We start from the raw sequence: 23,550 nt of genomic DNA on the forward strand, positions 1-23,550 counted from the left end.
GAATCTGACTAGCATCCATGAGGACGCAGGTTCAATCCCTGGCCTTGCTCATTGGACTGAGGATTCAGCGTTGGCATGAGCTGTGGTGTAGGTTGCAGATGCAGCTCGGACCCTGAGTTGTTGTGGCTGTGGCACAGGCCTGTGGCTCCAATTCAACCCCTAACCTGGGAATCTCCATGTGCCGCAGGTGCAGCCCTAGAAAGCAAGCAAGCAAACAAACAAAAGACAAACAAAATGTATGTGGAGTTTCTTTTTTAAGGCAATTATACTAATTTTAATTTAAAAAAATTTTTTTTGGCTACACCCACAGCATGTAGAAATTCCCAGGCCAGGGATCAAGCCCATGCCACAGCAGCGACCTGAGCCATGGCAATGACAATGTCAGATCCTTAACCTGCTGAGCCACCAGGGAACTCTTTAAAAAGGCAATTTAGAGAGACACTTCTAGGATCAAAAAAACCCAACTTTCGGTTGCAAACAAAATATGTCAAACGAAATATCTCAGGAAAGTTAAAGGGTATGAACAAAGACATACCACATAAAGATAACAAAAAGGAAGCTGGGTTATAATATTAATATCAGACAAAGTTGAATCTAGAATTAAACGAGATATCGAGGCAAGCAGGCATTTTACTATGACAAAGGGTGTGTACACTCTACAATTAGGCTAAAACTTCAATAATACGAGGGTGCAGTTGAAGACTGCGTCAAAATAATCAGAGCATCTAATTATCAGAGAAATGCAAATCAAAACTCCAATGAGGTACCATCTCACATCAGTCACAATGGCTATCATTAAAAAGTCTAAACATAAGTGCTGGGAAGAGTGTGGAGAAAAGCGGAACTTTCCTACACTGTTGGAGGGAATGTAAATTTGTGCAGCCGTTATGGAAAACAGTACAGAAGTTCCTCAAAAACTAAAATACGACCAGCAATCCTACTCCTGGGCATATACCCAAACAAGACTATAATTCAAAAAGATACATGCACCCCTCTGTCTTGGCATCACAATTCATGATAGCCAGGAAATGAAAATAACCTAAATAATCCAGTAGATGAATGGAAAAAAAAGATGTGGTATGAATATGCACTGGAATATTATTCAGCCAATAAAAAGAATGAAATCATGCTATTTGCAGCTACATGGATGCCACAAGAGATTGTTACACAAAGTGAAGTAAATCCGTAAGACAAATACCATATGATACACTTACAGGTGGAATCGAAAATATAACACACATCAACCTGTCTAGGAAACAAAAACAGATTCACAGATGTAGAAAAGAGAATTGTGGTGGCCAAGGTGGGAGTGTGGAGGAGGGAAGGATTGAGACTTTGGGATTAGCAGAGACAAACGAGTATGTTCAGGCTGGATAAACAATAAGATCCTACTGTACAGCACAGGGAATGATACGCAATAGCCTATGATAATATGACTCAGTGAGCCCATGAAAAGGATAAATATCCTATGATGCTTTTCCATCATAATGGAAAAGAATGTGAAAAAAAATATATATGTATAACAGAGTCATTCTTCTGCACATCAGAAATTAACACGACATCGTAAATCAACTATACTTCAATAAAATTAAAAAAAAAAGATCAGAGCATCAACTTCCAACAGACACCAAAGACTAGCAGATTTATGCCCTCACTTCTCCCAGTCCACAATAGAGAAAGAAATTAAAAATAAAGATTTAGGGAGTTCCCGTCGTGGCACAGTGGAAACGAATCCGACTAGGAACCATGAGGTTGCGGGTTCAATCCCTGGCCTTGCTCAGTGGGCTAAGGATCCGGCGTTGCTGTGAGCTATGGTGTAGGTCACAGACTCGGTGTGGATCCCGAGTTGCTGTGGCTGTGGCGTAGGCAGGTAGCTGAAGCTCTGATTCGACCCCTGGCCTGGGAACCTCCATAGGCCACGGGTGCAGCCTTAAAAAGACAAAAGACCAAAATAATAATAACTAAAAAAAAAGATTTAGAGGACTTGAATGTATATTTAAATAGTTTGACTTTAGCAGGGTTTTTTTTTTTTTGTCTTTTTTAGGGTGCACCCATGGCATTTGAAGGTTCCCAGGGGTCAAATCAGAGCTGTAGCCGATGGTCTACACCACAGCCACAACAACCCTGAATCCTTAAGCCACTGAGCAAGGCCAGGGATTGAACTTGCGTCCTCATGGATACTAGTTAGATTCATTTCCACTGAGCCATGACGGGAACGCCCGACTTTGTAGTTTTGTATCAAATGTTATACGCTGATAACAGAAGATACATCTTTTCATGGTCCTGTAGAATTTTTGTAATAATGGACTGCTTATCAGGCCACAAAGAAAATCTTAACAAAATTCAAGATGTAGATATATTATAGACCATTTTCAATTGTAATATAAGAAAACTTGAAAGTAGCTACACAATGAGAAGGGAAAAAACCCTACCACTCCCCAGGGCAAGGAAGAAGTGTGGAAAGAGAGAGAAAGAGGTAAAACAATTTTTAGCTAAAATCTCTCAGTATCTTAAATAATGAAATAGTGAATCCACACCAAAACCTATGTCACATGACAAACAGGAGCTGTTAAGAGGTACATACAGAGGCTTAAACAAATATATTCCTAAAGAAGGCAAGAAAAACAAATGAATTTAATATTTGAAGAAGTCAGAAAAAGAACAAGAAGTTCGAAGAAAGGAAATAATAAAGAAATTCACCAATTGGAAAACTGTCTGAAAAAAGTAGAACTGGTTAATCTAAGAACGAACTACCTTCTTGGAACGAGGTCAGTGAAAGTAAAAAAAAAAATAGATAAACTACTGAGGGAACTAATTAGAAAAACATGGGGAAAATACCAAACACACAGTATTAGAAATAAGAAGGAAGTAGCACAAGACAGAGGAAAGGAAAAGATTTAGTACCTAGCAAAATATTCTGCAATTAAATTTGAAAACCTGAATGAAAGAGATATTTCCAAAAAAATAGAAATAACTGTACCAAAAAAACGACAAGAAATTCTGAAACAGTCATCAGGAATAAAGCTGAGAATATTATCACCAGCTCCGGCACCAAAAATCCAGCAGACCCAGAGAGTTTCTTTCTTTTTTATTATTATTATTATTTCTGTCTTTTTGCTATTTCTTTGGGCCGCTCCTGCAGCATATGGAGGTTCCAAGGCTAGGGTTCGAATCTGAGCTGGAGCCACCGGCCTATGCCAGAGCCACAGCAACGCGGGATTCGAGCCACGTCTGCGACCTACAACCGCAGCTCACGGCAACGCCAGATCGTTAACCCACTGAGCAAGGGCAGGGATCGAACCTGCAACCTCATGGTTCCTAGTCGGATTTGTTAACCACTGCGCCACGACGGGAACTCCCCCAGAAAGTTTCTTAGAGGAATTCTACTAAATCACCAAGAAAGGAGTTCCTGCTGTGGCGCAGGGGAAATGAATCCAATGAGTATCCATGAAGATTCGGGTTCAATTCCCGGCCTTGCTCAGTGAGTATAGAATCCGGCATTGCCATGAGCTGCAAGTGGTTTGGATCCCACATTGTTGTGGCGGTGGTGTAGGCCGGCAGCTGTAGCACCAATTCAACCCCTAGTCTGGGAACTTCCATGTGCCATGAGTGTGGCCCTGAAAAAAAAAAACAAAGCCGAGAAATAAACACTCTTGCTTCTATATAAATGATCAGCGCACAGAAAAATAAAAGATGTTCATATTTTCTGGAAAAGCCACATCAAACCCCAACAATCATGTCGAAATTATATTCCAAGCTCATTTATACATATTGTATCTTAAATAAGATATTACTAGAGAAAACCTAACATATTTCAGGAGTATAGCTCATGCTCGGGGTTCAGAAATCTATGAATAAGCATTGTTCATCATACACCTTGGTTTTTTTTTTAAAGAGCACCATAAAATAATATAAAAATTTTAATATTATTAGCATAGAATTGACAAAATATTCTCTTACACCTTTCTAAATCGTAATTGTATCTCTGGCTAAACATTCTTTTTTCTTTTTAGGGCCATACTGCAGCACAGGGAAGTTCCCAGGCTAGGGGTCAAATTGAAGCTGCAGCTGCTGGTCTGCACCACAGCCTTAGCAAGGCCAGATCCAAGCTATGTCTTCGACCTACACCACAGCTCACAGCAATGCTGGATCCTTAACCCACTGAGCGAGGTCAGGGATTGAACCTGCATCTTCATGGATACTAGTCAGGTTTGTTACCACTGTGCCACTGCGGGAACTCCTAAACCTCCTTTTTTATTTCCAAAGTTTGAAATATGTGCATGATTTTCTTTGGCAAATTTCTCTAGAGTTTTATTTTATTGATTTTATCAAATATCCAGATAATGGATTTATTTCACATTTGTTTCTATTGTTATAGCAGTTGCTACTTTTATCATGACTGATTCCATCTATGTGCTATTTTAGTTCATTTAGCTCTTTCCCGTAACATCTTTTTTTTTTTAGGGCCACCCCAGTGGTATATGGAGGTTCCCAGGTTAGGGGTGGAGCTACAGCAGCTGACCTAAGCCACAGCTACAGCAATGCAGGATCCAAGCCGAGTCTTCGACCTATACCACAGCTCATGGCAACGCAGGATCCTTAACCCACTGAGCAACGCCAGGGATTGAACCTGGGTCCTCATGGATGCTAGTCAGGTTCATTTCCACTGAACCACGACGGGAACTCCTCCCATAACATTTTATTACATTTCTTTTTATGATTTCTTAGTGAATGCAGTTAAAATTATGATTTTTTTTGCCTCTGATTACTGGATTGCCCCATCTCATCAGTTTTGAAAGTCAGTGTTCTTTTTGTGTTAGTTTTATGCATAAACAGAAACTGAAGTTTTCGTTTCCTCTTTTCCCCAAAGTAACTTTTACAGGGGATTTTAAAAAATTCTAAGTATTTTTTTTTTATTAACCTGATATTGTTCATTTATAGTTTGTTTTTATCAGATATGTAATTTGACTTGCACAATTGCTGCCTTTGGAATTTTTCATTTGGCCTGATATATTATCATCTTTTTATTCAAATCCTGATTTTCTTGTATTTTGATATGTCAGAATGAGAAAAGCTTGTTAACCTCTTGCTTAATTTTATTTTTGTTAGTGTTTCTTAAAATTTCATACAAATAACTACTTTTTTTTTTTCTTTGTCTTTTTGTCCTTTTTAGGGCCGCACCCGTGGCATATGGAGGTTCCCAGGCTAGGGGTCCAATCAGAGCTATTGCTGCCGGCCTGCACCACAGCCACAGCAATGTTGGATCATTAACTATTTATTTATTTATTATTATTTATTTAGTAATAAATAAATAACTGTATCAGGAAATGGCATTTGCTAGAGTTGGTTGTTGGAGGGAATTTTGTTTCTTTCCTCAATAATGTAAGCTACATTTATCACAGGAGGTTAATTTTTCTTACTGATGTAGTTATAATGAACCCAGCCAGCATATAAACTCTGTATATTCTCTGGGAGTCAAGGAAAATCCTTGTAAGACTTTTCTCCTTACCCAAGTCATAGAATAGAAATAAATGGCAATTACAATGAAAAGTATTTAAAAACACAAAGCAGAATTTCTTGGACAGTTTCTACCTTTTTTTTTTTTTTTTTGTCTTTTTGCCTTTTCTTGGGCTGATCCTGCGGTATATGGAGGTTCCCAGGCTAGGGGTCTAATCGGAGCTGTAGCTGCTATAGCTACATATAACTCCTATAGCTAGATTTTAAAAATCTCACCTAGGACTTCCCGTCGTGGCACAGTGGAAACGAATCCGACTAGGAACCATGAGGTTTCAGGTTCAATCCCTGGCCTCGCTTAGTGGGTTAAGGATCTGGTGTTGCTGTGAGTTGTGGTGTAGGTTGCAGACTCGGCTCAGCTCCCTCGTTGCTGTGGCTGTGGCGTAGACAGGCAGCTGTAGCTCTCATTCAACCCCTAGCCTGGGAACCTCTGTATGTCTTGGGTGTTCAAAAAAGATCAAAGACAAAAAAAACAAAACAAAACAAAACAAACAAAACTCACCTAAAAGGGCTTTGTTTTTTGTTTGTTTGTTGGCGGTTTTTTGGCCGCAGCTGCAGCACATGGGCGTTCTCACGCCAAGGATCGAATCTGAACTGCAACTAGGCTGTAAGAGCAACAATGCAGGATCCTTAACCTATGACTGTGCAGTGCCAGGGATGGAACTCACGCTTCAGCAATGACCCCAGCTGCTGCAGAGACGATGCTTGATCCTTAACCTGCATGCCACAGCAGGAACTCTCGGAGCTATGTATTTTTACCACGATCAGTTAGGTCTTTTCATTACTGTTGTATTATGTCTTTTATTTATTTTTATTTTTTAATTTTTTAAATCTTTTTGTCTTTTTGCCTTTTCTAGGGCCGCTCCTATGGCATATGGAGGTTCCCAGGCTAGGGGTCGAATGGCGCTGCAGCCGACGGTCTACACCAGAGCCACAGCAATGCGGGATCCAAGCTGCGTCTGCGACCTACACCACAGCTCTCGGCAACGCTGGATCCTTAACCCCCTGAGCAAGGCCAGGGATCGAACCCACAACCTCATGGTTCCTCGTTGGATTCGTCAACCACTGAGCCACGAGGGGAACTCCAACTGTTGTATTAGGTCTTATCACTGTCCTTGTATTTTATACTTTCTGAAGTTAATGCTCCCATGTTTATTTTTTTCCTCTTGTCATTTGCAGTATGAATCATGCTGTCTTTGTTGGTACTATTGTTCTACTTTTTATAGATGTGTTCATTTCAGCTTTATTCCCAGACACACATCCTCTGCTTGGATAGTTCAGTTTCCATAATCCTGTTTTAGTGAAAGGCTGTGATCTTAGGGATGTGGAATGCAATTTCAATTTAGGAAATGGTTTGAAGCAAATGCTCCCAAGAAGCTCCAATTTCGAGACACTTACACCAAGTTCAAGAAGATTCCCAAGCCCCTCTGCTGATTAAATTGTCTTTCTTAACTAATCTGTTTACTCAATCCGTGTCAAGGAGGCCAGATAATTTGGGGTCAGGATTAAATTAATCAATCCATGTGCTGCCGGCCTTGGGGTAAACTTGATCTATGAGGAGCCAAAAAACTAGGGCTGGGGTGTTTATTAATTTGAAACTTTAAGGTAAAGAAGGGCAAATTGAGGATTCCAAACAATTAGACTTAACCCCCCCAACCCCCACCTCTTCCCTTGTTTGGATCCTAGTTGCAACTTAATAAGATTTATATTTAAGAAACAAAGGGAGCAGAAGAAAAAGAACAGTAGATATGAAGATAGGAACTACAGAAACAATTTGTGCCTTGGAAAATGCTGAGGTCAGGGGGCTGGACGCCAGCTGGGAAGGTGGTCTAGAGGCTTCTGAGGCAGTAGGAGCATGTGATGGGTAATCTGGCTGTTCTCCGAAATGCTGGGGGAGGCCAGCCTCATAATCAGTTTTGATCATTGTTTTTGGCATTTCTCATTTTCAGTTTACAGAAAGGCCACTGTATAATTTGTATATCTTTTTTTTGGGGGGGGCACACCTGTGGCTAGGGGTCGAATCAGAGCTGTAGCTGCCGGTCCACACCACAGCCACAGCAACGCCAGATGTGAGCTGTGTCTGCAACCTACACCACAGCTCACCGAAACGCCAGATCCTTAACCCACTGAGCAAGGCCAGGGATCGAACCCTCGTCCTCATGGATCCTAGTCAGGTTCATTACTGCTGAGCCACAGTGGGAACTCCTGTATATCTTCTTTTTGAAGAATTAGTTTTGCCGTATGCATTAAATATCATAACCATGTGATGACACTTATTTAGACACCATATAATCTGTATCATGGTTAATTCTTTCTATTTAATTGGTGTCTTTGTTCATCTTTCCACTTTGATCAAGACTCCCCCTTCCGCCAAGGGAGAGGGGGAGGGAGTGGGATGGACGGGGAGTCTGAGGTTAGTAGATGCAAACTAGTGCATTTGGGGTGGATAAGCAATGAGATCCTACTGTATAGCCCAGGGAACTATATCTAGTCATTTGTGATGGAACATGATGGAGGATAATGCGAGAAAAAAAAAATATATATGTACGACTGGGTCACTTTGCTGTAGAGTAGAAATTGACAGAACACTGTAAACCAACTATAATGGAAAAAATAAAATCATAAAAAAATTACACTGATCCTGCTCATTAAAAAAAAAAAAAGACTTCCCCTTTCTTCCTTCCCTTTCCTTCTTCCCTTCTTCCTTTTTTTCCTTTCTTTCTTTCCTTTGTAGGGCCCCACCTGTGGCACACGGAAGTTCCTAGGCTAGGGGTGGAATCGAACTACAGCTGCTGGCCTATGCCACAGCCATAGCAACATAGGATCCAAGCTGCGTCTGTGACCTGTGCCACAGCTTGCTGGCAACACCAGATCCTTAACCCACTAAATGAGGGCAGGGATGGAACTCACCTCCTCATGGGCACTGTGTCAGGTTCTTAACCCTCTGAGCCACAACGGGAACTCCAAGAGGTCTCCTTTTTTAAGTTCTTTTTTTCTAAATTAGTTTTATGACCAAGACATGAATGCATTTTTTGTATTATATCCAAGTTAGTCTAAATTTCCTCCCTCCTTCCACAGAGGCACAGAAGTAACCACTCTGGTGTGTATCTATCTTCATCCGTCTGTCTGTCTATCTAATCAATTTTAAAATGTGTTATTTCTTTTTTAATAACATCACATTGTACAGCTTGCTTTTCTCCCTTCCCCATCTAGTGATGTTTTAGAGATCTAACCATACATCTATTTTATTTTTTATTTTATTTTTTAAATGTTTTTTGCTTTTTAGGGCCGCACCCACAGCATACGGAGGTTCCCAGCCTGGGTGTCTCTAATCAGAGCTGTTGCTGCCAGCCACAGCCACAGCCACAGCCACAGCAGATCCAAGCCGTGTCTGCGTCCTACACCACAGCTCATGGCAACACCGGATCCTTAACCCACTGAGTGAGGCCAGGGATCGAATCTGCAACCTCATGGTTCCTAATCGGATTTGTTTCCACTCAGCCACTGAGTGACATAAAAGTCCCTATTAAAAAAAAAAATCCCTATTTTAAACTGTGACATAAAAGTCCTTAGAACGGATACCCACACTTTTTTGGCCATAACCCAGTTGATGGATACGAGGGTTGTACTGGTTGGCGGCCATTGTAAATAACATTGACAACTTTGCAAGAAACATCCCTCTGTATGCCTTCCTGTGCACGTGTACAGAGTTTCTTTAGGGAAGAAACTAAGCAGTGACATCACTCAGTTGATTGCTGTTTTGACCTTCTAGAACTCTGCTATCTAATACAGTAGACACTAGCCACATATAACCACTGAGCAGTGGAAAGAGACCTAAATGTGTAGCTTTACTTAATCAGGAAAATTTCAAAACTAAATCAGTATAGCAAATTTTTTTGGTTCCACTGGATTGTGGTTAGGACGAACAAATAATTGCATTGTAGACAATATTATTGTTATATGGTAAGGCACATATACATTGCTATAGGCAGGCCACTTGTGCACCGCCCTGGGACTCTGGGTGAACACACCACCTATGTAATTGGTGTATACGGACTGATTTAGGTCTGTACACTGATGGAGAGCCCTGTCATGTGTTTACTGGAATTTTTTTATTTTTATTTTTTTAATTTCTGCCTTTTCTAGGGCTGCTCCCGCAGCATATGGAGGTTTCCAGGCTAGGGGTTGAATCGGAGCTGTAGCCACCGGCCTACGCCAGAGCCACAGCAACAAGGGATCCAAGCTGCGTCTGCAACCTACACCACAGCTCATGGCAACGCCGGATCTTCAACCTACTGAGCAAGGCCGGGGATCGAACTCGCAACCTCATGAGTTCCTAGTCGGATTCGTTAACCACGGAGCCATGACGGGAACTCCGACTGGAATATTTTATGCAGACAATATGAGTTGCATGATACCTATAAATTGCAATTGGTAATTAAATCAATACACATGTTCTTTTTCATTACACTTCAATTACTTTTCTAGGTAGAAATCGTTTTAAATTTAAAATGAAGCCACACACAACAGGCACATGAAAAGAGGCTCAGTGTCACTAATCCCTAGAGAAACGCAAATCAAAACTGCAATGAGGCATCACCTCACACCAATCAGAATGACTGTCATCCAAAAAAAAAGGACCGCTATAAATAATAAGCTGGAAAGAGTGTTGACAAAAAGAAACCCTCCTACATGGTTGGTGGAATGCTATGGATAACAGCATGGGGATTCCTTGAAAATATTAAAAGTAGAATTGCCACATGAGCCAGGGTTCCCACACCTGTGAATATACCTAAAGAAAACTATAATTCAAAAAGATACGTGCACCCCAATGTTCACAGCAGCACTATTTACAAGAGCCAAGACACGGAAGCAACCTAAAAAGGGTCTGTTGAGAGATGAGTGATAAAGAAAATGTGGTATATATACACGATCGAATAGCACTCAGCCATAAAAAAGAATGAAATAGGAGTTCCCGTCGTGGCACAGTGGTTAACGAATCCGACTAGGAACCATGAGGTTGTGGGTTCGATCCCTGGCCTTGCTCAGGGGGTTAAGGATCTGGCGTTGCCGTGAGCGGTGGTGTAGGTTGCAGACGCGGCTCGGATCCCAAGTTGCTGTGGCTGTGGTGTAGGCTGGCAGCTACAGCTCTGATTAGACCCCTAGCCTGGGAACCTCCATATGCCACAGGAGCGGCCCTAGAAAAGGCAAAAAGACAAAAAAAAAAAAAAAAAAAAAAAAAAGAATGAAATAATGCCATCTGCAGCAACATAGAGGGACCTACAGATGATCGTATGAAGAGAAGAAAGCTAGATAAAGACAAATATCATACACTATTGCTTATAAGAGGAATCTAAAAAAAAAAAAAAGAATGATACGAATGACCTCACTTACAAAACAGAAATAGACTCACAGACATAGAAAACAAACTTCTGGTCCTCAAAGGGGAAAGGCGGGGAAAGATGGATAATTAGGAGTTTGGGATTAAAATAAAGGCACTACTATATATAAAATAGATAAATAACTGGAGTTCCCACTGTAGCACAGGGGGTTAAGAATTCGACTGCAGTGGCTTGGGTGGTTGAGGAGACATGGGTCTGATACCTGGCCCAGTGCAGTGGATTAAGGATCTGGTCACAGCTGCAGCTCCGATTCAGTCCCCAGCCTGGGAAATTCCATATGCTGCAGGTGCAGCTATTAAAAAAGAAAGAAAGAAAAGAAACAAGAAGAACCTGCTCTAGAGCACAGGGAACTCAACTCAGTAGCTCATAATAACCTATCATGGAAAAGAATCCAAAAAAAGAATATATATATTCTTTATATATATGTTAAATATATACACATGTGATGTATATGTAACTGAATCACTTTGCTGTGCACCTGAATGTAACACAAACACAACATTGAAAATAAACTATACTTTGATTAAAAAATGAAATTTTCATTTATTTAAATTAAAGATTATGTGAACTATAAAATAAAGAGTTAAGGTTTTCTTTGGACAAAAAATAAATATAAATAAAACGAAGGTATACAATGGAGGCAGAATCAAATGCAGATGCAGAGGCTAATGCTATGATCAAAATAGAAAGAAATAAAGGGACTGGAGGAAGATAATGCCACAAATTTCACAGTGAATGTCAAGTGCAGTTTTCTGTGGCAAGGCAAAATCAAAATGCTGTATGTTGTGCAGGCAACAGTTTTAAAAATAATAAAGTGGAACATATTGAGGCATTTTTAGCAAATATACAGTTGAATTGGACAAGTGCTCTCTCAATATTTAAAAGAGAATTGGTAAAAAAAAATTTAAAAAAAGAAAAATAAAAAGAATTGGTGAAGCACATGAAAAAAATGCCCAATGTCAGTAGTAATTAGGAAAATGCAAATCAGGAGTTCCCACTGTGGTGTAGTGGAACAAATCTGACTAGTACCCGTGAGGTTCGATCCCTGGCCTTGCTCAGCGGGTTGCGGATCCGGCACTGCCGTGAGCTGTGGTGTAGGTCGAAGACGTGGCTTGGGTCCCGAGTTGCTGTGGCTGTGGTGTAGGCTAGAAGCTGTAGCTCTGATTGGACTCCTAACCTGGGACTTTTCATATGCCTTGGGTGCAGCGCTAAAAAGGAAATGAAAAAAACGCAAATCAAAAAAAGAATCTGAAAGAGAGTGGATGTGTGCACATGTATAACTGGATCACTTTGTTGCACAGCAGAAATGATCACAACATTGTAAATCAACCACACTTCCATAAAACTTTTTTTTTTTTTTTTTTTTTTTGGTCTTTTTGCCTTTTCTGGAGCCGCTCCTGCGGCATATGGAGGTTCCCAGGCTAGGGGTCAAATTGGGGCTGTAGCTGCCGGCTCACACCACAGCCACACAACTCGGGACCCAAGTCATGTCCGGGACCTACACCACAGCTCACGGCTACGCCAGATCTGCAACCTACTGAGCGAGGCCAGGGATCAAAACCTGCAACGTCATGGATCCTGGTCAGATTCGTTTCTGCTGAGCCACAATGGGAACACCCCATAAAATTTTAATAAATGCAGAAAACCCACAATGAGATATCTTTTGGCATCCATTAGGATGGCTACTACCAAAACAAGCAAACAAACCTAGAAAATACCATGTGCTATTGAGGATGTGGACAAACTGGAACCCTGTGCATTGCCAGTGTGCGTTCCATAGCTGACATGGACACAGTACAGCAATTCCTCAAAAAAATTAAACATAAGAAATACCAGAAGTTCCCGTTGTGGTGCAGTGGTTAACAAAATCCGACTAGGAACCATGAGGTTGCGGGTTCCATCCCTGCCCTTGCTCAGTGGATTAACGATCCGGCGTTGCCGTGAGCTGGGGTGTAGGTCGCAGACATGGCTTGGATCCTGCGTTGCTGTGGCTCTGGCGTAGGCTGGTGGCTACAGCTCTGATTAGACCCCATAGGGTCTAGGGACCTCCATATGCCGCGGGAGCGGCCCAAGAAATGGCAAAAAGATTAAAAAAAAAAGAAATACCATATGATCTAAAAATTCCATTTCTTCATATGTATCAAAAAGAATTGGAAGCAGGGACAGATTTGGGGACAGTCATCTTCACAGCAGTATTATTCACAACAGACAAAGGCTAGAAGTCAGTCAATTGTCCAGTTGTTCATTGATGGCTGAATGGATACACAGAGTGTGGTATGTACTTACAATGGAATAGTATTCAGCCCTAAAAAGGAAGGAAATTCTGATACCTGGTTCAACATGGATGACACTTAGAGACATTATACTAAATGAAATAAGCCAAAAGGACAAATATTGTATGATTCCATGTATACGATATACTTAGAGGAGTCAAATTCATAGAGACAGAACATAGAATTGTGGTTGCTGTGGGCTGCAGGGAGAGGGAAATTTTTAACGTACGCAAAGTTTTAGCATTCCCGTTGTGGCTCAGTGGTTAGCGAACCTGACTAGCATCCATGAGGATGTGGGTTCAATCCCTGGCCTCGATCAGTGGGTTAAGGATCTGGCGTTGCCGGGAGCTGTGGTGTAGGTTGAAGATGTGGCTTGAATCCACGTTGCTGTGGATGTGGCGTAGGCCAGCGGCTACAGTTCTGATTTGACCCCTCGCCTGGGAACATCCATATGCCCTGGGTGTGGCCCTAAAAAGCAAAAAAAAAAAAAAAACAAAAAATACAGAGTTTCAATTGTGGAAGATTTAAAAGTTCTGCAGATGGAGTTCCTCTGTGGTTTAGTCGGTTAAGGAACCGGCATTGTCACTGCTGCAGTGCAGGTTGGATCCCTGGACTGGGAGACTGGGAATTTTCGTGTTAGGCATTAGGCACGGCCAAAAAAGAAAAAAAAGTTCTGGAACTAGATGGTGGTGATGGTTGCACCATGCAAATGTATCAGTTCCACAGAAATGTGCCCTTAAAAATGGTTAAAATGGTAAATTTTATGTTATTTATGTTTTACTGCAACTGGTTTTTTTTGCCTTTTTTTTTTTTTTCTTTTTAGGGCTACGGCCACAGAAACGTCAACTCAGAGCCACATCTGCGACCTACACTGCAGTTCACGGCAATGCCAGGTCCTTGACCCACTGAGCTGGGCCAGGCATGGAACCCACAGACTCATGGATACTAGTCAGGTTCGTTACCACTGAGCCACAATGGGAACTCCCACAACTGCTGACATTAGTTGCCTAAATCAGAATAAAATACTGAGCCAAAAAATGTTTAATTGTGTACATGTATAACTGAATCACTTTGTTGTACAGCAGAAATTACCAAAACATTGTAAGTCAACTATACTGCCATAGAATCAGAGATTGTATATTTGGCCAGCTATGAAATGAGTCTTGCCCACACAGGCATACACACAATTGCTAATGGAAAGATGGCAAAAGGAATTACATTTCAGAGTTCCCGTCGTGGCACAGCGGTTAACGAATCCGACTAGGAACCATGAGGTGGTGGGTTCGGTCCCTGGCCTTGCTCAGTGGGTTAAGGATCCGGCATTGTCGTGAGCTGTGGGGTAGGTTGCAGACGTGGCTCGGATCCCGAGTTGCTGTGGCTCTGGTATAGGCTGGTGGCTACAGCTCTGATTAGACCCCTAGCCTGGGAACCTCCATATGCCACAGGAGCGGCCCTATAAAAAGGCAAAAAGACAAAAAAAGACAAAAAAAAAAAAAGGAGCGAGAAAAAGAAATTATATTTTCAGTTATAAAAATTCTGTTAGAAAATCATGTGGAAAGGACTAAAACGATATGTCATAACAAGTGAACAATCTTCAGTGAAGCCACCAAACAAATAGCCATAGAATAAAAGAACTTATCAAAGCCAAATTAATTCAAATTTTGAAATATAGCAAATTTTAGCTGAGTCATGCCATGAGACACTGGCCAATGAATACTTTGAATATGTTTAATCTTAAAGGTCTTCCAAGTTTATTTATTTATTTATTTATTTTTTGCTTTTTAGGGCTGCACCCATGGCATGTGGAAGCTCCCAGGCCAGGGGGTCCAGTCGGAGCCACAGCTTCGAGCCTAAGCCACAGCCACAGCAACGTGGGATCAGAGCTGCGTCTGCAACCTACAACACAGCCCGCGACCACGCTGGATCCCAGACCCACTGAGCGAGGCCAGGGATCAAACCCGCATCCTCTTGGACACCAGTCAGATTTGTTACCATTGCACCACAGCGGAAACTCCTTAAAGGTCTTCCAAGGTTATCAAGAACCTCCGTAAATTCACGGCTTTAAAAAAAAAAAAAAAAGTACACTAGAATTTTTGAATCTTTGACATTCGATAAAGAAGAATTTCAGTTAGATATGAAAAACATTAGTTTCTCTCACGCCAGATGGTGCTCCAGTTATGTTCAGTCAAAAATCTGGATTTATTGGAATTTCAAAACAAGAGACTGATGTTTCCCTTATTGCTTCATCCCAGCAGATGATATATGTTGCAAATATTTTTGTTCATGTTCAAAGCAGACACTATGGAAAGTGTTATGGTTGTTAAAATTATGCAGGGCACGCATTTCAGTCCTATGAATCATCACCCGTTTATGGAAAGGAACAGAAAGCAATAGATGTGATAATCTTGTGTCTTTATCTAGATTCGTGAGTTGAGTCATGGAAGAGTTTTACAAAGATTTACGGTACTGTCAATAGTCAAGATTTTCTCGAAACAGAAATTCTTACCAAATATTTAACAACGATAAAAAATAGTGCGATGTATGTTTTCTCACTGATATCATAGTGTGTATCAACGAGAGATAGTTGAAGCTCTAAGGAAAGAGAAGAAGCTTACTGGTGACCTAGCTAGAAAAGTGCATTAAAACGGAAACTTTTTATAATACAAATCAATAATACAGCTAATGAATTTATGCTATGGCTCAATGTACAAAATATTTTAAATGGTAACAGCCGGCATTATATAAATTAGCTGCAAAACCTGTAAGGAAAATTGGAAAAACTTTGAAGAAAAATTTTTGTGGGTATTGATAAACTTAGAGTTACTTTTCTTTTTTCTTTTTGCTTTTTCTAGGGCCGCTCCCGCGGCATATGGAGGTTCCCAGGCTAGGGGTCGAATCGGAGCTGTAGCCACTGGCCTACGCCAGAGCCACAGCAACTCGGGATCCGAGCCGCGTCTGCGACCTACACCACCGCTCACGGCAACGCCGGATCCTTAACCCACAGAGCAAGGCCAGGGATCGAACCCACCACCTTATGGTTCCTAGTTGGATTCGTTAACCACTGAGCCACAACGGGAACTCCAGATCAAATATTTCTAATGAAAATGTAGCATCTGGATGAGCTGTACTATAAGAATAAATACACCCTGGATTCCTAAGACTTAAAACAACAAAAAGGAACCTATCTGGAAAAACAACAAGGCTCTACTGTATGGCACAGGAAACCATAATTCAATATCATGTGATAAACCCTAGTAGAAAAGAATATGAAAAAGAATATATAAATGAATCACTTTGCTGTACACCAGAAACTAACACACTATAAACGACCCTACTTCAATAACATACAATTGAAAAGAAAGAACACATCTCACTAATAATTTTTATATTGATTTACATGTTGACACAATGATATTTGGGAAATAACAGTTAAATGAAATATTAAAATTAACTTTACCTGTTTCTGCCTTTTTCAGCATAGTACTGGAAGATTTTAAATGACCCGTGGCTTGCATTATTATTCTATTGGACAGCACTGATCTCTTCGGATTAGCACCAGATATCCCTCTGGGAGAATTACTCGCTGTGATGAGGTTTGACAAGAAGGCAATTCAAGGCACCTGCCTCCTGTCTCAGCTCCCCCTTTGGAAGCTGAAGGATCCACCTCCCAGGGACCATGAACCTGGGGCAGTCAGATGCTTACTCCTGGGACTTTGATTCTGAGCTAAGTAGTGCAGAGACAGAAGGACTGTTTGGAAGTCAGCCTCAGCATGGTTATCAGTGGCAGTGTGTGGACCAGACTTTTGAAATCATCCAAGTTGTAGTGCTGCTACTGTGGGGGTGGGTTGGAGAATCAAACGGAAGGTCCACTACAGAATTGTCGCCCGAGGAAGATGTTGAATCAGGCAAAGACGGCATCAAGCTGAGTGAAGGGTGAGGTGAGCCTCCAAAGAGGGAAAAGGCACGAAGGGTGGAAGCCAGGGGGATGAAACAGGATGAGATGTGGAGTGGAGCACGAGCTGAAACTAAGAGTGAATGGTGGATGGGGATGACAGCCGAAAGAACCACATAAAGAGTAAGTAAGATGCAGATATGGACTCCATGCCTGCTCGAATCAGCAGTCCTGCTGGGAAAACCATCCTTTGAGTTTTGGAGTGCATACCTGAGTTATTTCAGAAAAAGGATGCTCTGAAACCATCCAATGCCATGGCAACCACATGTGGGGATTCCTACTGACAAAAGGAGCAAGAGACTTGATCTCCCTCCCCACTCCCTCCTTCTGCGTGGGGGAGGGAGGGGGTACTGCTTCCTGTCCCCTCAACCTCCTTTCTCTATAGACCAGGTCCTATGGTTCCCATCAATGGGAGGGATGCTCAGTCCAGAGAAATTTAACAGTTCAGGAACCCAGTCCCCTCTGGCTGTTATCTCAGGCTGGATGAAAGGTCCAGCTTATAATGGGGCTCCAGTGACAAAATCCCTACCTTATGCCCTGGTTCTGGTGGCATCTCCCTTCCTCACTCCTGGGCCTGAACCTCTGTCTCTATGCCATGCTTGGGATGCAGTTTACTCCTCCCAGAAGCTGGAGATGTTCCCTGACTCTCAGATCAGTGACAAGAGCCCTGCTTTCTGCCCAGCGACTGATGCTCACCCCTGCCTGAATCTCAGATGCTCTTAGATTTCCCATGGCTTTCTCCCCACCGCCCTGTGTTGAGACATCTGTGACAAGTCACTTGGTCTCTTAAAGGCTGACTACCCAGGTCAACTGCCAATGCCTTTGGGTGCTCTTCGCTGTCTGCAGCACCTCCTTATCTGGTCTCGGCCCAGGGCCTTTCCCCATGGTGCCTCCTGTGCTGCCTTTATCCCCGGATGTTGGGATCTGTCAGGAGCCACCAGATCACAGCCACTGATTCGGCCAAGTCCTGTGGCATCATCATTCAGTTATCTCACTTCTCTCTGCCTAGAAAAATCTTTCTCTGAGGGACCCAGAGAAACTCAGTCCGAGTATACATCTTTCCGGCTTGTGCTGCGATCAACACTATTACAATCAACAACATCCTTTCTAGCTTGCTTCTCCTGTTGTTTTTCCCAGGAGACTAGCTCCTTCGGTCACCTGTCCCTGGTTGAGCTCCACGAGGGCACGGCTATTTGTTTACTTCGCTTGATGTATTCCAAGTACCCAGAACAGAGCCCGGCACATAGTAGGTGCTCAATAAATAACCACTGAATAAGAAGAGAAGAAACTATAACTCAGATTCCTCAGAGGGGTTCATACACATTAGCAGTGACTAGTACCCACGTTTAGACATAACACACAAGATAGATATTACGTACAGCAGCTTAGGTAGTTTTTGACTTATCAATACGAGTCTTAAGAACATTTCATACTATATAAAAGCAAGAATGGTTTTCCTCCCCATTTTGATGTGAATTTCGTTTCTTTCCACTATCACGGCTGATAGCTTCACCAGCCACTAACCCAGGTGATGGCACTCTGACCCAGCAGACCCCATCAGCCAGCCCTTCCTTACTCGGTTCCTCCTGGGTTTCTTTCTCTTTTTTTTTTTTTTTTCCTCTTTTTGCCATTTCTTGGGCCGCTCCAGCGGCGTATGGAGGTTCCCAGGCTAGGGGTCGAATCGGAGCTGTAGCTGCCAGCCTACGCGAGCCACAGCAATGCGGGATTGAAGCTGCATCTGCAACCTACACCACAGCTCACGGCAATGCCAGATCGTTAACCCACTGAGCAAAGGCAGGGACCGAACCCGCAACCTCATGGTCCCTAGTCGGATTCGTGAACCACTGTGCCACGGACAGGAACTCCCCTCCTGGGTTTCTATGGACGCCTCCTAACTGATCTTCCCGACTCCCTTTTTCCCCAGCGCCCCATCTGTCCTCTGCAAGGGGCCACTGATTTTTCCCAACACCACAAATTGCACTGGAGAGAGTACAGGTGTCAGAACGGCCAGAAGGTGACTCGCTACCAAGCTGTTTGAACTTGGACATGACAGGGCCAGCTCGATCCACCTTGAGAAGGTGACTGCTGCCGTGGGAGCAACGGTTCACTGGCCTCTGTCTTGGAATCAGAAGGGTCACATTTGTTCAAACCTCGCCTTCTTACCCAATTTTGGTTTCATCCCTGAGTCATTCAATTGTGAGAATATGGAGTTGACGCTTTCCTCTGGTTTCCTTAGTTGGAACCCCAGGCAGCTCTGGGCTGAACGCACTGACCCACGGCCCCCAGTGGGAGTGATACTACCTGTTCCATTCCTCAGGCAGTGGAATGTCTTGGGAGCCAGGACACCTGGCTTCTAGGCCTGGCTCTGCCACTAGTTGCATGACTTTGGACAAATCACATCACCTCTGTGGGCCTCAGTGTTCACACCTGAGAAATGAAGGGGTTGCATTATATTAGTGATTCTCTACTTTCAATTTGTTCTCCCTCCCGAACACAGCCAGTGACATATAAATAAATATATTTATGTCTCTGTGAGACACACACCCCTATGTAAATGTGGGGGTGCTGACTCATTCCATCCCTTTCTTCTCCACTCAAGAAAGCCTATGAGAATGCAAGAGAGTGACAGAGAAAATGTGCTTCAATTCATTTTTTTGGGGGGTCACACTTGTGGCATGTAGTAGTTCCGGGGTGAGGGGGAGTTCCCATCATGGCTCAGTGGAAGTGAATCTGATGAGTATCCAGGAGGATGCAGGTTCGATCCCTGACCTCGCTCATTAGGTTAAAGGATACCTGCGTTGCCATGAGCTGTAGTGTAGGTTGCAGACGTGGCTCGGATCCTGCGTTACTGTGGCTGTGGTGTACGCTGGAGGCTACAGCTCTGATTCGACCCCTAGCCTGGGAACCTCTATATGTCACAGGTACGGCCCTCAAAAGATAAATAAATAAATAAATAAATAAATAAAAGTTCTGGGGTTAGGGATGGAAATTTTGCCACAGTAGTGGCAATACCAGATCCTTAACCCACCGAGCCACCAACGGACTCGAATTGTTTTTTTAAAAATAAATAATCTGGGAGCTCCTATTGTGGCTCAGAGGTTTAGGAATCCGACTAGCATCCATGAGGCTGTGGGTTCCATCCCTGGCCTTGCTCAGTGGGTTAAGGATCCGGCATTGCTGTGAGGTGTGGTGTAGGTCACAGACGCTGCTCTGATCTGGTGTGGCTGTGGCTGTGGCATAGACCAGCAGCTATCGCTCCAATGCTCCCATAGTCTGAGAACTTCCATATGCCACAGGTGCAGCCCTAAAAAAAGAAAAAGAAAAAGAAAAAAAAATCTGCAAGCTTAGTATTTCGACTATAATAGAGTTCTATGTATTGAGGATTCAACTGCCCACCTTCAGAATAAAAAAGAGAGAGAAAGGGAGGGAGAGAGAGAGCTTAAGAAAGAACAACGCATCACTTTAATAGAGGAATCAGCATGAAATGGGAAATAGGGATTGGATGGCTCCTCTTGGTCTCCGTCTCTGCAAACCTCCCATCCCATGAGGCTCTCACAAAGCTGAGAGTTTCACAAATCATCTTTTATACAAAGCTCCTACATGTAAACCGGTGATGTCAGCTCGTGTTCAACCAAAGAATCAAAAATCTGTACCTAAGCTTCTCTGGAAGAAAATGTGCCAAAAAAGTATCTTATCTCCATAGGACCTCTTCCTTGGAGATTTTTCCTGGAGACTTCATGCAGTTTTCACCTTCTCTGCTGGCGTACTGATCCGCCTGTCAGATGCAGCTCTGCAGAATTCCTCGCAGTCTTATTTACAGGCTCTATGCATCACCCTTGACAACGCTTGATTTGTGAGCCGAGGTAGGTGGCTGCGGAGATATCTCTAAGGTCTCCCAGTGCTGGCAACAGCCCGGCTTAAACCTATTGTCCTCAACCTGGCTTCACTTTAATCTAGTGGACTTGTCCTCACTTCTGCCTAAGAAGGGTGTGTCACTCGGCTGTATCAATAATTTTTCTTTTTCTTTCTTTTTACAGTTGCACCTGCTGCATATGGAAGTTTCCAGGCTAGGGGTCCAATCAGAGCTGCAGCTGCCGGCCTAACACCACAGCCACAGCAACACCAGATCCGAGCTGTATCTGTGATCTATGCCTTGGCTTGCAGCAACATCAGATGCTGAACCCACTGAGAGAGGCCAGGGATCAAACCTGCATCTTCATGGAGACTAGTCAGGTTCTTAACCTGATGAGCCACAATGGGCACTCCCTCAATTTTTCTTAGCAACCTTTGAATCTATCTGTCACTTTTTTTTTTTTTTTTTTTGTCTTTTTGCCTTTGCTAAGGCTGCTCCCGTGGCATATGGAGGTTCCCAGGCTAGGGGTCGAATCAGAGCTGTAGCTGCCAGCCTACGCCAGAGCCACAGCAACGCGGGATCCGAGCCGCGTCTGCGACTTATACCACAGCTCACGGCAACGCCGGATCGTTCACCCACTGAGCAAGGCCAGGGATCGAACCCGCAACCTCATAGTTCCTAGTTGGATTCATTAACCACTGAGCCATGACAGAAACTCCTATCTGTCACTTTGATCCCTTTTGTTAGGAAGGGACATCAGGATGGTCTCATTATAGGGAAAGATCCCTCTTGCTGAGGCTACTTCTTCCATTTGAACTTTGCTTCAACACCCGCCACTGCCCTCCACCCCCAGTGTCATTCTTTCTGTCACCTAGGTCTTCGATGCCTCTCTTCCCCAATAAACTGCAAACTGCAAGAGGGCAGAGACTGTGTCTAGTTAATTCCCGGCTCTTTGTCACTTTCAAGAACCGGTACAGTGGGTATTTAGTAAGTAGTGGTGGGCTCCATAAAAAAAGGACACATTGAATTCAGAAGTAAATGAATGAAACCACGCCTGTCCACGGACCTCCTGCTTTCGCATGTAAACGGGCTCAAGCGTTTCTCATGTTTCATGACAAACACTCACACCGACACAAAAAAAATGCCCACTCTGCAAAATTCCCTCCTAATTTTCAGAGTTAAACTACTTGGAATATTTGTCTGCCTTCACTGTTTCTAGTTCCTCCCATCCTGTTTCCCCTCTAGCCTCTGCAGCCTGGTATCAGTTGCAACCACACGAGTGAAGCCACTTGCATCAAGGAACTACATGCTGCCAAACCCAATGGACCAATTTGTGTCCTTTTACTTGATCTTCTGACTTTAGATCCTAAGTTTCGATTTGAATGTCCGCTGAAAGAATTTTACTATCTTCCTATAAGCAGAGGGAAACAAATGATTTTTTTAAAAAAAATATATGTCCATGCCTGGACATCTTATCTGGAAAAAACCCATAATTCGAAAAGGTACATGCACCCCGGTGTTCATTATAGCACTATTTACAATAGCCAAAACCTGGAAGCAACCCAAATGTCCATCAACAGAGGAATGGATAAAAAAGATGTGGTACGTATATGCAATAGAATATTACTCAGTCATAAAAAAGAAGGAAATAATACCATGTGCAGTTAACATGGGTGGACCCAGAGATTCTCATACAAAGTAAAGAAAGCCAGATAAAGAAAGACAAACATCCTATGATGTTGCTTATATGCGGAGTCTTAAAAAATGATACAAATGAACTTATGTACAAAACAGAAACAGACTCACAGACTTTAAAAACAAAAGTATGGTTACCAAAGGGGAAGGGGGGGAATGGATAAATTAGGAGTTTGTGGTCAACATATATACACCACTATATATAAAATAGATAACCAAAAAGGATCCACTGTTAGCACAGGGAACTACACTCAGTATTTTGTAATAACCTATAAGGGAAAAGAATATGAAAAAAAAAATACATGTATATGGCTGAATCACTTGGCTGTACACCTGCAACAAACACAACACTGTGGATCAACTATACTCTTATGCTCCAGGGTTTAATCCCTGGCCTCACTCAGTGGGTTAAACATCTAGAGTTGCCATGAGCTATGGTGTAGGTCACAGACGTGGCTCGGATCTTGCGTGCCTGTGGCTGTGGTACAGGCCGGCATCTGTAGCTCTGATTAGACCCCTAGCCTGGGAATCTCCATATACCACAGGTGCGGCTATAAAAAAAAAAAAAAAAAGGAAAGAAAAAAAATCAATAGAAATACACAAACGACAATAAAAATTTACTTATTTATTTCTTTTGTCTTTTTAGGGCCCTACCTGTGGCATATGGAGGGTCCCAGGGTAGGGGTCAAATCAGAGCTGTAGCTGCCAGCCTATGCTAGAGCCACAGCAATACAGGATCCGAGCCGCATCTGCAACCTACACCACAGCTCAGGGCAACGCCCGGATCGTTAACCCACTGAGCAAGACCAGGGATCGAACCCGCAACCTCATGGTTCCTAGTCAGATTCGTTAACCACTGCA

The 23,550-nt window shown here is 42.8% G+C and overlaps 1 protein-coding gene across 22 annotated transcripts in view; it reads right to left on the minus strand.

The window, feature by feature from the left end:
• The window catches only part of TNRC6A (trinucleotide repeat containing adaptor 6A), a 245,054-nt gene that overhangs the window by 179,133 nt on the left and 42,371 nt on the right, over nt 1-23,550 (minus strand). For 7 of the 22 annotated variants that reach the window (XR_014840519.1, XM_085017297.1, XM_085017293.1 and 4 more), the window contains exon 2: nt 19,443-19,568. The exons of the other annotated variants lie outside the window; for them this stretch is intronic. Coding sequence is in view for 5 of the 7 variants with exons in the window: in XM_085017293.1 (XP_084873419.1) it covers nt 19,443-19,522 (80 nt within the window). In the remaining 2 variants the exon portion in view is untranslated. The remainder of the gene's footprint in view (nt 1-19,442; nt 19,569-23,550) is intronic. 22 annotated transcript variants of the gene reach the window in all.

Source organism: Sus scrofa, chromosome 3, assembly GCF_054392235.1.
Source record: "Sus scrofa isolate SSC_HxYL_T2T_F1_AM1 chromosome 3, Sscrofa_HxYL_maternal_Yorkshire_Landrace_v2.0, whole genome shotgun sequence".
In the NCBI taxonomy this organism is placed as follows: domain Eukaryota; kingdom Metazoa; phylum Chordata; class Mammalia; order Artiodactyla; family Suidae; genus Sus; species Sus scrofa.